The 12868-nt window shown below is 35.5% G+C and overlaps 1 protein-coding gene across 1 annotated transcript in view; it reads right to left on the bottom strand.

Moving 5' to 3' along the window:
• Positions 1-553: 553 nt before the first annotated feature.
• LOC128662948 (apoptotic protease-activating factor 1) overlaps positions 554-12868 on the bottom strand; it is a 257549-nt gene continuing 245234 nt past the window's right edge. The window contains exons 9-11 of the mRNA XM_053717011.1: positions 6581-6706; positions 4707-4853; positions 554-4393 (exon numbers count right to left, since the gene is read on the bottom strand). Coding sequence (XP_053572986.1) covers positions 4247-4393; positions 4707-4853; positions 6581-6706 — 420 coding nt within the window. The 3' untranslated portion in view covers positions 554-4246. The remainder of the gene's footprint in view (positions 4394-4706; positions 4854-6580; positions 6707-12868) is intronic.

The following is a 12868-nucleotide window of genomic DNA, read 5'->3' as shown; positions in this document are numbered from 1 at the left end:
CTAATTTTCTTCTATTATCAAATTTGCTTGAATCCCTTGGTATCCTTTTTGAAAGAGCAGCTATGCACTATTGGGAGCCAGATGAACACTTCTGGTGAACCAATGACAAGAGGCATTTATGTGCAGCTAGCTCCCACTAATGCATTGCTGCTCCTGAGCCTACCTAGGTATGCTTTTTAACTAAGGATACCAAGAGAATGAAGTAAATTTGTTAATAGAAGTAAATTGGAAAACGGTTTACAATCATGTCTGAATCACAAAAGAAAAAAAATTGGGTTTAATGTTCATAGAGGGATGGATCAAGAGTCTGCAGAACTGTACGTTAGTATTTATATAATATGAATGGAATACATTCCCTTTTTAAATACCCACGATAAGCTCACAACAGAGGGCTAGAAGTGCAGCTTTAAGTAAATAAATAAGCATTACTGCTCTGTCCATTTACACCCAGACAGAGACTTAGCAGATTGTAAAATTAAAACAATGCTTACAACACCTGCATTTGGAAGAAATATTCTATTAATAAATTCACAAGCAGAGTTCACAGCAATGATACTCTTCAATTTTTATTTATTTCAAAATATGCAAACATTTTTTTTATTTATTTTTTATTTTTTAAAAAGCATAGAAAAATGGTATTTATTTAGTTGACTTTACAAATTGCTGTTGACAGATCTGCAATTTGACCTTCACAGTTATGATACATATTATTCAGATAAATAAAAAACATTTTGTTTCTTGGAAACCTTTGCAGTGAAACTTATTTCACAGGTACATGGTATAAAGTGTTGATACTAAGGTTTAACATGAAGAACTGGGCTGAAAGTATGCCAAAGTAATTTCTCATTCTATAAAAACATTACTTTGAATTTTGTATAGAAGTTTAAAGGGACAGTCTATACCTTAGTCATCTGAAAGTCTTACCTTAGATTAAGCTGCAAATAGCCTCCTGCACTTTTCTATATTATGCAGCAGAATGGTAAAAAGTTTATTTTAAAAATGAATATTTTTTTTGGCCACTTTGAAATGGCTGCTTACCTCCGCCCACCGATGACATTGCAATCTGGGTTGCATATGGTGTCCAATCACAAAAGGCTCACTAGTTGGATTCAACAGACTGTCAATGCTATTTAGCAGAGTGCCTAGATGCAGCCCAGATTGTGATGTTATCAGTGGGCGGAGATTGACAGTCATTTTAAAATGCCCAGAAACAATATTAATTTTAAAATAACTTTTTCACTGTTCCTGCTGCATGATATAGAAAAGGTGCAGGAGGCTATTTGCAGCTTAATCTAAGGTAAGACTTTAAGATGACTAAGGTGTAGACTGTCCCTTTAACATCATGCCACACGCATGCTATTTCTGCACAAGAAATTGTTACTTTTTTAAATCAAAGCGCTAAGTAGCTTTGTATGAACTGTTTAAAAAAAAAAAAGAAGTATAAATGTGATCAGGATACACAGTCTAAACACGTATATGGTTTTGAGACTCATAACAAACATCAATCCAAATATTGAAAAAATGGAAAAACCAAGGTATATGTATATAATGTACACATCTCATGTTATGATCTTAAAACAGAGAAAATGAAAAATAGACATTTATAGCTAATATATGCATTACAAAGTGTAGGCATTATTAATTAAAAGGAACATTGGCATAGACTGTTCACATTTTCTTTGTAATTCTAAATGATCACAAATAACATCAGACTGGCTCATCCTGCAGAAAAAGATAATATGTAGAAAACACTGATATAATTATAATTTTGAAAGAAGATGGGTTTATTACATATCATATAAAAAAAAATTTGCAAAATTCTATATGCCTAAGCAGTGTACCTACTACACTAAATATCCAAAGTAGAAGGCAACCTTCGTAATTTCTGCGTATCTTTATGTTAGCGACAGAATTCATTAGAAAAGCAAACAAATGTATAAATCATTTTTTGTAACAGTGAAATTATTATCTTTATGTTAGCGACAGAATTCATAAGAAAAGCAAACAATGTATAAATGAACAAATCATTTTTTACAATGAAATTAGTTAAATAACATTCTGTCAGCACTTAATGTAACATAAAAAAAACAGGATATTAAAACGAAAATGTAGGACAGTTGTATGATTAATAAAACACTATGGGCCAGATTACAAGTGGGGCGCTATTTAGCGATTTTGCTCGAGAGTAAACTTTGCGCGCATGTTGGGTAGCGCGCCTATTACAAGTTAAAAGTTTGAGCATGACTGAAACCCGACGTGCGCTAACCAAATATTGCGACTACTTTAATGTATTTTCCCTAAAGGAATCAATGGAGAGCGCAGAAGAAAAACCTGTTAACCTGAGAGCAGTTATGAATAATTAACATTCTAATGTTCTTCACATACAGGATAATGTAGTTTTTATTGTGTGCGTGCATATATATATATATATACATATATATATATATATATATACACACCTGTATATCTGTTCCTATAGATTTATAGGTATAGATATACATTTTACATTAACATTATCATATATATATATATATATATATATATATATATATATATATATAAAATAACTCACTAGAAGTAAGCTTTCCCCATTTACAGTGCATTTAAACACTTGCATCAGGGGCCTAACTATAAGGGTCTCAATCGATACTGGGCACACACTCCCAGGGGGCCCATGTGGCTGTGCAATCATAAGTGGCATTACTACAGGGAAGCCTGTCCCCTCTGTGTGTCCCCTGTGAAAAAAGCTGAATGTTTAAGGAAAGTGTCTGGATTTGCTTTTACAATATAATAGCTGGATTTCCAAGGTGTCAATCTCAGTATTGTACAGCAAAACCAGTCACCATATTTATACAGGAAGCCTGTGCAAGTGCATAACCGCTGCTGCAGACTAACCAGTAGGATGGACGTCTCACAGTCACAGAGAGGCAGCTCCTCTTTCTACTAAGTGGTTTCCAGCTCAGCTTTTGCAAACAACCAGAAACAGCTCTGTTAAAATGGGGGCCCTGCCACAACCTTCACCCTGGGGCCCAGTTACACCCCTGACCCACCCTACACCCCTGACTTGTATCATTGGATCCAATGGAAACTGCAGGTCACTTTGAAATCAAGTAGCTTCCCAATTCTGTTATAGATCCCAATGCCAGCAGACATCAGAGCTAGTCAGCAGACACATTAAAAAAAAAGGCTATGAAAAATATTTTAATAAAGTAAAATCCTAGCTTTGTGTTTCTAATTTCAGTGTCATTTGTCATTGTAAATATGTAAATGGGTTTGTGTCACTTAATAAGACTGAGCGTGATTAAGTGCTGCACTTAAAGAGACATAAAATAGTGAGATTTTACTATACATTTTTTACTTATGCATAGTAAAAAAAAATAATAATTCTGCAATGTACTCTCAATATGTATTTTTTACCTCTGTAATTCTCATAACTGTAAATGACTTCTCAAGGCGAACCCTGCTGCACATCTTTATATACTTTGCTTTAATAGATAAAAACGGCAAAAAAAGCTTTTACTAGCATAATGTCTGTGATTGGCGTCTTGCCTTTTCCAGAAACATGCTTGGATTGGCATCTCCAAATAAGACAAGTGGTGGGTAGAATTTGGTTACTTAAAAACCAACTGCAGCAAACAAGATGTTCATTTGTTTTAATAACAATCTGTTTAGTGTCCCTTTAATCAGATCCTGTTGATGTTTCCATATACTGACAAGGATAGCGACAATACAAATGATATGACATTTTATACACAAAATGCATCTGACGCAGCCTATCCTATAAAGCACCAGTATCTGGTTAATAGGTAAAGTACCTTTATACATAGCTTTGTCTTCCTAAGCGGTGATTAACTATACATTGTAAGCACATCATTGTAATGTAAATACTGATACGTTTGCAGGCAACAGCCAGTAAAACAAATACAAATGGCACCAAACCTCAATTGGCAAAGATTCAAGTTTCAAAGTCTGGTTTGTATTTTCTGTTCTTGTTTTGCTGCTTTAAGGTAATATACCGTGAGTTAATGATAACACAAGGAGAATACAATGATTAGAAACAAAATTCAGTCTTACGCGGCTCCACCTATCACCAAGTGGCAATTAAAAAACGCTGCATGCTGTATCTGAGAGCAGCACTGAGCCGAGTTCCCTGTAGCTTTACTCTCAGTTGGCTTCCTGGTACAAAAGGTAGATTATCAAAAGAACCTAATGGTGCAGCATATTTAATGCATACTGTGCATTATTGTCATTCCACCAGCTGCAGTACATACAGAATCCCTAGATTATCAATGGTTACAAAAGTTCTAAAAGTAGAACATGAACGTATCGATTTAAGATTTGTGCCATTTGTGTAGAACGTTTGTTTGCAGTCTCCAGTGTCAACATTCCACCACTGAAAGGAAAGAACAAACAGACATAAGAAAACACAAAAGATCACAAATTACTCCAAATAAAACTGGGTTTGAACAGGACATAGTATTTTATTTTAGGACATATGTACACAATACAAAACCTGTGGTTAAAAAAACTGGATAAAATGAGTTTGCAAAATAAGTATAAAGTAAAAATTTGAGAAAACAAATTGATGATTCAGTTTTGTAATTTGTGCCTGTTAATGTAATAATGTGAGCAATTTCTATAATGCCCACACTTGCAGATGCACCGTAACCATAAACTTATTGTGTACAATATTTCATGTAACTTACTTTGACGCATGCTCCAGAGGATACAATTATTTTACTGTCGGGAGAGAAGAGTACACCGGTCACCCAGCCAGCATGGAGCAGATCTTCCTTATCTGCATACAGTTCACGGCACTGTGTGAGAAGCTCCCCAGTCTGCACGCTCCAAATCTAAACAACAGTAAGTATTATGTGAGGATATAGACAGTCAGACTGTGCTTTAGATGTTGAAAAATGTCATTTTAATCTGACATTAGCTTGGTTAGTAGTTAAAGTCAAAATTTTACTTTCATGATTCAGATGCAATAGAGGAGAGAGTATGAAAGAAAGGAGAGAGAGAGCGTGAAAAAGAAAGAGGGAGAGGAGAGAAAGGGGAAAGAAAAGAGAGAGAGGAGGAAAGAGAGAGAGAGATAAATAGAGATGGGAAGTATAGAGAGAGAAAAACATATACTGTATTTCTTTCTGTAAACCAGCTTAAGAGATAGTAAACTCAAAATGTAATTTTCTATAAAATGGTTAGTTATACATGGTAAAAAAAATGCAATATATGACAGTGTTTGTAACAATGTTACACATACAGTGCTCAAGACATGTGTACGCTACACAGCCTACATCAGTATGCTCTTATGAAAACTAGCTCCAACAATGCAAACCAAAACGTATGCACATGATTAGTTTAACACCTTGCTCAAATGGATGTAGGTACTACATAATACAATACTTTGCCCAGCATACTGTGTTGATGTAGTACCTACGTCCAGCATAGAGGCGCATGTTGGGGGGAGGGCAGAGAGCTGTTTGTGAAGGTTATAGTAGGGATCAGGGAATAGGAGGTGTCAGAAGGGAGGCTAATCCCTACACTACAATAAAAATTAATGTTACTAGCTAACAGATTAACCTCTTCACTTCCTGGAATTTTAGAAGTGTTTTGCACAGCTGCAATTAGCAGACTTATAATTGCCAAAAAAGTTTAAAAATTAAAATCTTGATGTGCAAGACGACATTTCTTGGTCTACAGAGCGTATATTCAAAAATCTTCACAAAAATTGCTCATAATTTATCGACCACATTTAAATGGACAGTAAATTACAAGACATTTCTATTGCGTTGCTATAGAATAATATTTTAACCCCCTATAACTTACAAAAAAAAAAGCAAAGAACGTGTAAACATTGGGTATTTCTAAACTCAGGACAAAATTTAGAAACTATTTAGCATGGGTGTTTTTTTGGTTGTTGTAGATGTGTAACAGATTTTGGGGCTCAAAGTTAGAAAAAGTGTGTTTCTTTCAATTTTTTCATCATATTTTATAATTTTTGTTATAATAAATGATAAGATATGATGAAAATAATGGTATCTTTAGAAAGTCCATTTAATGGCGAGAAAAACGGTATATAATATGTGTGGGCACAGTAAACAAAAAAGAGGAAAATTACAGCTAAACACAAACACAGCAGAAATGTAAAAATAGCCTTGGTCCCAAACGGTCAGAAAATGGAAAAGTGCGGTGGTCCTTAAGGGGTTAAAGCAAATAGCTAAACTATACCAATAACTGGCCTTATTTGGAGGAGTTAGTCTAAGATTTAGTCTGTAGACAAGGCTAGCCACTATCATAAATAGAAGAAGTGAGGGATAGCGCTATACAGCATAGAGATAATTACAAATTGTATACAGTATATGTGTGCGGCTCTTGCCGAGTGTAAGGAAAGGTTACAATGTATTATCTGTGGTAACAATACTCCTCTAATGTCGCTAAAACATATGGTGAAGCATATGGTGCTAAAATATTTGGTGAAGCAAATGATATAAAAATATGTATTAATTTTATGGGTTTTTTAAGTACAATGACCCTAAATTCACATTGTGTACATGCTACATATTTCATATCAAAATCATACCATAACTTCACCATTGTCATCTCCCGTTGCTAAATACTTGTTATCCAATGAAAAACTGCAACATCGTACACAGCTCTGGTGACCGTTTAACTCATGGAGAGGCAAGGGTTCATCAAAGCTCCATATCTAATGGAAGAACAACGCATTTCATGTATAAGCATTGAAGTAAAATACAAGTATGTTAGTGTCAAGAGTACTAAAAGGTTACTAGTATTATTTGGTTACTGAACAGATAAATAATTTCATTGATGTTTTAAGCTCTTATGAAAATAAAAAGTAATAATTTTAATGCATTCTTAAAAAATAATCAAGGGAAAAAATTAGGCTATCAAGAGCCTGGCACTATCAGCAATAAAAAAAGAATGTAATTTATACAGGACTTTGTGTTTGTATTTAACCATTCTTCATTGTTTCAGAACTAAATTACTTAAACAATAGCAAACTGAAGATTTAGATGTTTTTAACCTCAACATCAAATATTTAAAGTGCTGTAAATTAAAGGATACGAAAGTCAAAATTAAACTTTCATTGTTCAGATAGAACGTGCCATTTGCAGAGACTTTTCAATATACGTCTGTTTTTAAATTTACTTTGTTCTCTTGGTATCCTTTGTTGTAAAGGTAGGCTCAAGAACAGCACTGCACTAGTGGAAGCTAGATGGTGATTGGGTGAAGTACATATCTGCCTCTAGTCATTGCCTCACCACATATCTTCAACTAGGTCCCAGTAAGTGTGTGCGTGGTATATTAAGAGATTTAATAAAGCTGAGGCTAAACGTTTTTCTCACAAAAAGAGCAACATCCGAACATGGGGTCTTGATCTTAAGTTTGACTTTAGTAGGTTTATAAGTGATTTGTGGAAGCACTTCTTAACAGAAAGGTAGGGTGGTTGCTTCATGGAATATACCTCCAATAGAGGCAAAAAGGACTAGTTCTGCAAGGCAATGCAGGAATGCCTAAGATATACACAAGGTTATCCTTATAATTAATTGTGCTTAAAGGGACAGTCTAGTCCAAAATAAACTTTCATGATTCAGATAGACAATGTAATTTTAAACAATTTTCAAATTTACTTTTATCACCAATTTTGCTTTGTTCTCTTGGTATTCTTAGTTGAAAACTAAACCTAGGAGGTTCATATGCTAATTTCTAAGCCCTTGAAGGCTGCCTCTTTTCTCAGGGCATTTTGACAGTTTTTCACCACTAGAGGGTGTTAGTTCATGTGCGTCACATAGATAACACTGTGCTCACGCACGTGGAGTTCAGGTGAGCCAGCTCTGATTGGCTAAAATAGGGGGCAGTTTGCAGAGGATTAGATACAAGATAATCACAGAGGTAAAAAGTGTATTTATATAACTGTGTTGGTTGTGCAAAACTAGGGAATGGGTAATAAAGGGATTATCTATCTTTTTAAACAAACATTCTGGTGTAGACTGTCCCTTTAAACTTCAGTAATACTTGATGGGCCTTCTGCGTCTTACATGCAAACAAAAATCTATGATTCTAATTTAATATACATATTCATATCTATACTATAATCCGGTTTGTAACGCGTCAGTCGGCGTCGCCAGTTGCGCACGCATTCTCAAAGGAATGTTGGCTGCACGAGGCAGCCAAAAGAATGCTGGCTGCGCGTGCAGACAAAAGAATCCACCTGAATGCAGCGAAGCTGCATCCTGGTGGATTCCGAAAATGGCAGGGTGGTGAAAGAATCCACCTGTGGTGGATTCTTTCACCACCCTGCCATTTTTGGAATCCCCCTGGATGCAGCATAGGCAAACCCGAAGCTTTAAAAAGAAAATTAAAAAACCCTGCAACCTCCCACACAAAATAACGAAAAAAAACACGTAACCACTCGCGAGAAATAAATAAAAAACACGTAACCGCACGCACAAAGTATAACAAAAAAAACCTAACCTCCTGCACAAAGTATTAACAAACACCTAAACCGCAAACCCCCACATCGCAAAAAACCTTATTAACCCCTAAACCGCCAACCCCCCACAACGCAAATAACTAATTTAATTACTAAGCCCCTAACCTAACACCCCCTAAATTAATCCCAATACTAAGTTACACTTAAATAAAACCTAACATTAAATTACAATTTTTTTAATCTAAAATTACAAAAAATAAAAAATTACAGAAAAAAATAAACAAAATAATCAAAAATAAAAAAAATTAAACCTAATCCCTATAAAAATAAAAAAGCCCCCCAAAATAAAAACACTCCCTAATCTAAACTACCAATAGCCCTTAAAAGGGCCTTTTGTAGGGTTAAGTTAAACAGCTCTTTTACGTTTAAAAAAATATTAAGTCCCCCCTAACAGTAACCCCCCCCAAAAAAACCCCCAACACTAATAAAAACTAAACTACCCATTGCCCCTAAAGGGGCATTTGTATGGACAATGCCTGTAAAAGGGCATTCAGCTCTTTTACAGCCCATTAAATCCTTAATCTTACAAAAACAAATACAAACATACAAAAAAATCCTAAAATTAAGCCCCAAATTCACCATTCCTGAAGTCCGGCAGAAAGGGTCTTCTTCCAGGCGGCTCCATCATCTTCTATCTTCATCCGGAGCGAAGGCGGCACGGAGCAGAGGTGGCTTTCCCGATGCACAGGTCCTGAGCGGCGGTGGTCCTCAGCGGCGTGGAGGCTCTTCTTCATGCGATCGTCCATATTTATTGGGGTACTTTGCATTCCTATTGGCTGAAATTTTGAAATCAGCCAATAGGATGAGAGCTACTGAAATCTTATTGGCTGATTTGAATAGCCAATAGGATTTAAGTAGCTCTAATCCTATTGGCTGATTTCAAAATTTCAGCCAGAAGGAATGTAAGTTACCCCAAATTGAATGCGGTACCTTGCATTCAATTTTCAGTGTACGCCGGAGCCTTTTAAGGGCAGTAAAAGAGCTGAATGCCCTTTTAAGGGCAATGCCCATACAAATGCCCCTTAAGGGGCAATGGGTAGTTTAAGTTTTTTTAGTATTAGTTTTTTTATTTTGGGGAGGATGGTTGGGTGGGTAGTTTAGTATTAGATTTGGGGGTGTTTTTATTTTTATAGGGGTATTAGTTTAGGTTTACATTTTTTATATTTGGATAGCTTTGTTTATTTTTTTCTGTAATTTAACTTTTTTTATTTTTTGTAAATTTAACCTGGGGGTTTGTATTTTTTAACCATAGACTGCCCTTTGGGCAGGCTTTATCGCCTAGTTGTACATAAAATACACCACCAACCTTTTCAAATTAAATTGCCAGTGAACAGATTTTAAAATGTCTGTTACACTAAATAAAAAATAATTACTTATGTATAATCCAAAGGGAAGCCAGAAATTCTACAGAAAGATAAGTGCCACACCACACACATATGACAAGAAAACCGTACATCGATTTAAACAGCGTAGGAATGGGAATGTTGATGAAACTTTGTATGTGTTGAAAATGTATTGCGGCATCCTTTGAAGTCAAGAGCAAGATGAAATGCATGGGTGGAGGATGAAATGCATGGGTGGAGGATGAATTATTTTGGGGACACTAGGCCTTAGGTTGGACAATCCTGCTATTCATTCTCATCAGCTGTGTATAATATGCAAGGAAACTATTCTACAGGGTACCTTTTATATAAAAGCTTACATTTTACTGCTAAATAATCTAAACATATTAAACCTCCACAATTCTAGTATTGCTGGAATCCTTCTCAGTTTTTTTTTTTTTTTTTTTAGATTTACAGTTTAGATTATAGTTTATGAAAAATAATGAACCGGGAATAATCTAAACATATTAAACCTCCACAATTCTAGTATTGCTGGAATCCTAACACCCCCTAACTTAAATATAATTAAAATAAATATAAATAAAATTACTATAATTAACTAAATTATTCCTATTTAAAACTAAATACCTATAAAATAAACCGTAAGTTAGCTACAATATAACTAATAGTTACATTGTATCTAGCTTAGGGTTTATTTTTATTTTACATGCAAGTTTGTATTTATTTTAACTAGGTACAATAGTTATTAACTATTTAATAACTACCTAGTTAAAATAAATACAAAAGTACCTGTATAATAAAACATAACCTAAGTTACAATTACACCTAACACTACACTACAATTAAATTATTTCCCTAAATTAAATACAATTAAATTATCTAAAGTACAAAAAAACAAAACACTAAATTACAGAAAATAATAAACAAATTACAAGATTTTTAAAACTAATTACACCTAATCTAATCCCCCTAACAAAATAAAAAAGTCCCCCCAAAATAAAAAAAAGCCCTACCCTACACTAAATTACAAATAGCCCTTCTTAAAAGGGCCTTTTGTGGGCCATTGCCCCAAAGTAATCAGCTCTTTTACCTGTAAAAAAAAGTACAAATCCCCCCCAACATTAAAACCCACCACCCACACAACCAACCCTACTCTAAAACCCACCCAATACCCCCTTAAAAAAAACTAACACTAACCCCTTGAAGATCACCTTACCGGGAGAAGTCTTCATCCAACAGGGCCGAAGTCTTCATCCAAGCTGGGCGAAGTGGACCTCCAGACGGGCAGAAGTCTTCATCCAGACGGCAACTTTTATCTTCATCCATCCGGCGCGGAGCGAGTCCATCTTCAAGACATCCGACGCGGAGCATCCTCTTCTGACGACAGCTAAGACTGAATGAAGGTTCCTTTAAATGACGTCATCCAAGATGGCATCCCTTCAATTCCGATTGGCTGATTCTATCAGCCAATTGGAATTAAGGTAGAAAAAATCCTATTGGCTGATGCAATCAGCCAATAGGATTGAGCTTGCATTCTATTGGCTGAAAATTCTATCAGCCAATCGGAATTGAAGGGATGCCATCTTGGATGACGTCATTTAAAGGAACCTTCATTCAGTCTTAGCCGTCGTCACAAGAGGATGCTCCGCGTCGGATGTCTTGAAGATGGACCCGCTCCGCGCCGGATGGATGAAGATAAAAGATGCCGTCTGGATGAAGACTTCTGCCCGTCTGGAGGTCCACTTCACCTGGCTTGGATGAAGACTTCTCCCGGTAAGGTGATCTTCAAGCGGTTAGTGTTGGTTTTTTTAAGGGGGTATTGGGTGGGTTTTAGAGTAGGGTTGGTTGTGTGGGTGGTGGGTTTTAATGTTGGGGGGGGGATTTGCACTTTTTTTTTTTTTACAGGTAAAAGAGCTGATTACTTTGGGGCAATGCCCCCGCAAAAGGCCCTTTTAAGGGCTATTTGTAATTTAGTGTAGGGTAGGGCTTTTTTTATTTTAGGGGGATTTTTTATTTTGTTAGGGGGATTAGATTAGGTGTAATTAGTTTAAAAATCTTGTAATTTGTTTATTATTTTCTGTAATTTAGTGTTTGTTTTTTTTGTACTTTAGATAATTTAATTGTATTTAATTGTATTTAATTTAGGGAAATAATTTAATTGTAGTGTAGTGTTATGTGTAATTGTAACTTAGGTTAGGTTTTATTTTACAAGTACTTTTGTATTTATTTTAGCTAGGTAGTTATTACATAGTTAATAACTATTTAATAACGATTGTACCTAGTTAAAATAAATACAAACTTGCCTGTAAAATAAAAATAAACCCTTAGCTAGATACAATGTAACTATTAGTTATATTGTAGCTAGCTTAGGGTTTATTTTATAGGTAAGTATTTAGTTTTAAATAGGAATAATTTAGTTAATTATAGTAATTTTATTTATATTTATTTTAATTATATTTAAGTTAGGGGGTGTTAGGTTTAGGGGTTAATAACTTTTATATAGTGGCGGCGACGTTGGGGACGGCAGATTAGGGGTTAATAATATTTAACTAATGTTTGCGAGGCGGGAGTGCGGCGGTTGAGGGGTTAATATGTTTATTATAGTGGCGGCGACGTTGGGGGCAGCAGATTAGAGATTAGGTAGGTGGCGGCGACATTGGGGCGGCAGATTAGGGGTTAATAAATATAATTTAGGTGTCGGCGATGTTGGGGGCAGCAGATTAGGGGTTCATAAGTATAATGTAGGTGGTGGCGGTGTACGGAACGGCAGATTAGGGGTTAATAATATAAATGTAGGTTGTAGGGGGCGGCAGATTAGGGGTTAATAAGTGTAAGATTAGGGGTGTTTAGACTCAGGGTTCATGTTAGGGTGTTAGGTGTAGACATAAAATGTATTTCCCCATAGGAATCAATGGGGCTGCGTTAAGGAGTTTTACGCTGCTTTTTGGCAGGTGTTAGACTTTTTTTCAGCTGGCTCTCCCCATTGATTCCTATGGGGAAATCGTGCACG

Source organism: Bombina bombina, chromosome 6 (assembly GCF_027579735.1).
Source record: "Bombina bombina isolate aBomBom1 chromosome 6, aBomBom1.pri, whole genome shotgun sequence".
Lineage (NCBI taxonomy): Eukaryota > Metazoa > Chordata > Amphibia > Anura > Bombinatoridae > Bombina > Bombina bombina.
This window is presented reverse-complemented; position numbering and strand designations above follow the sequence as displayed.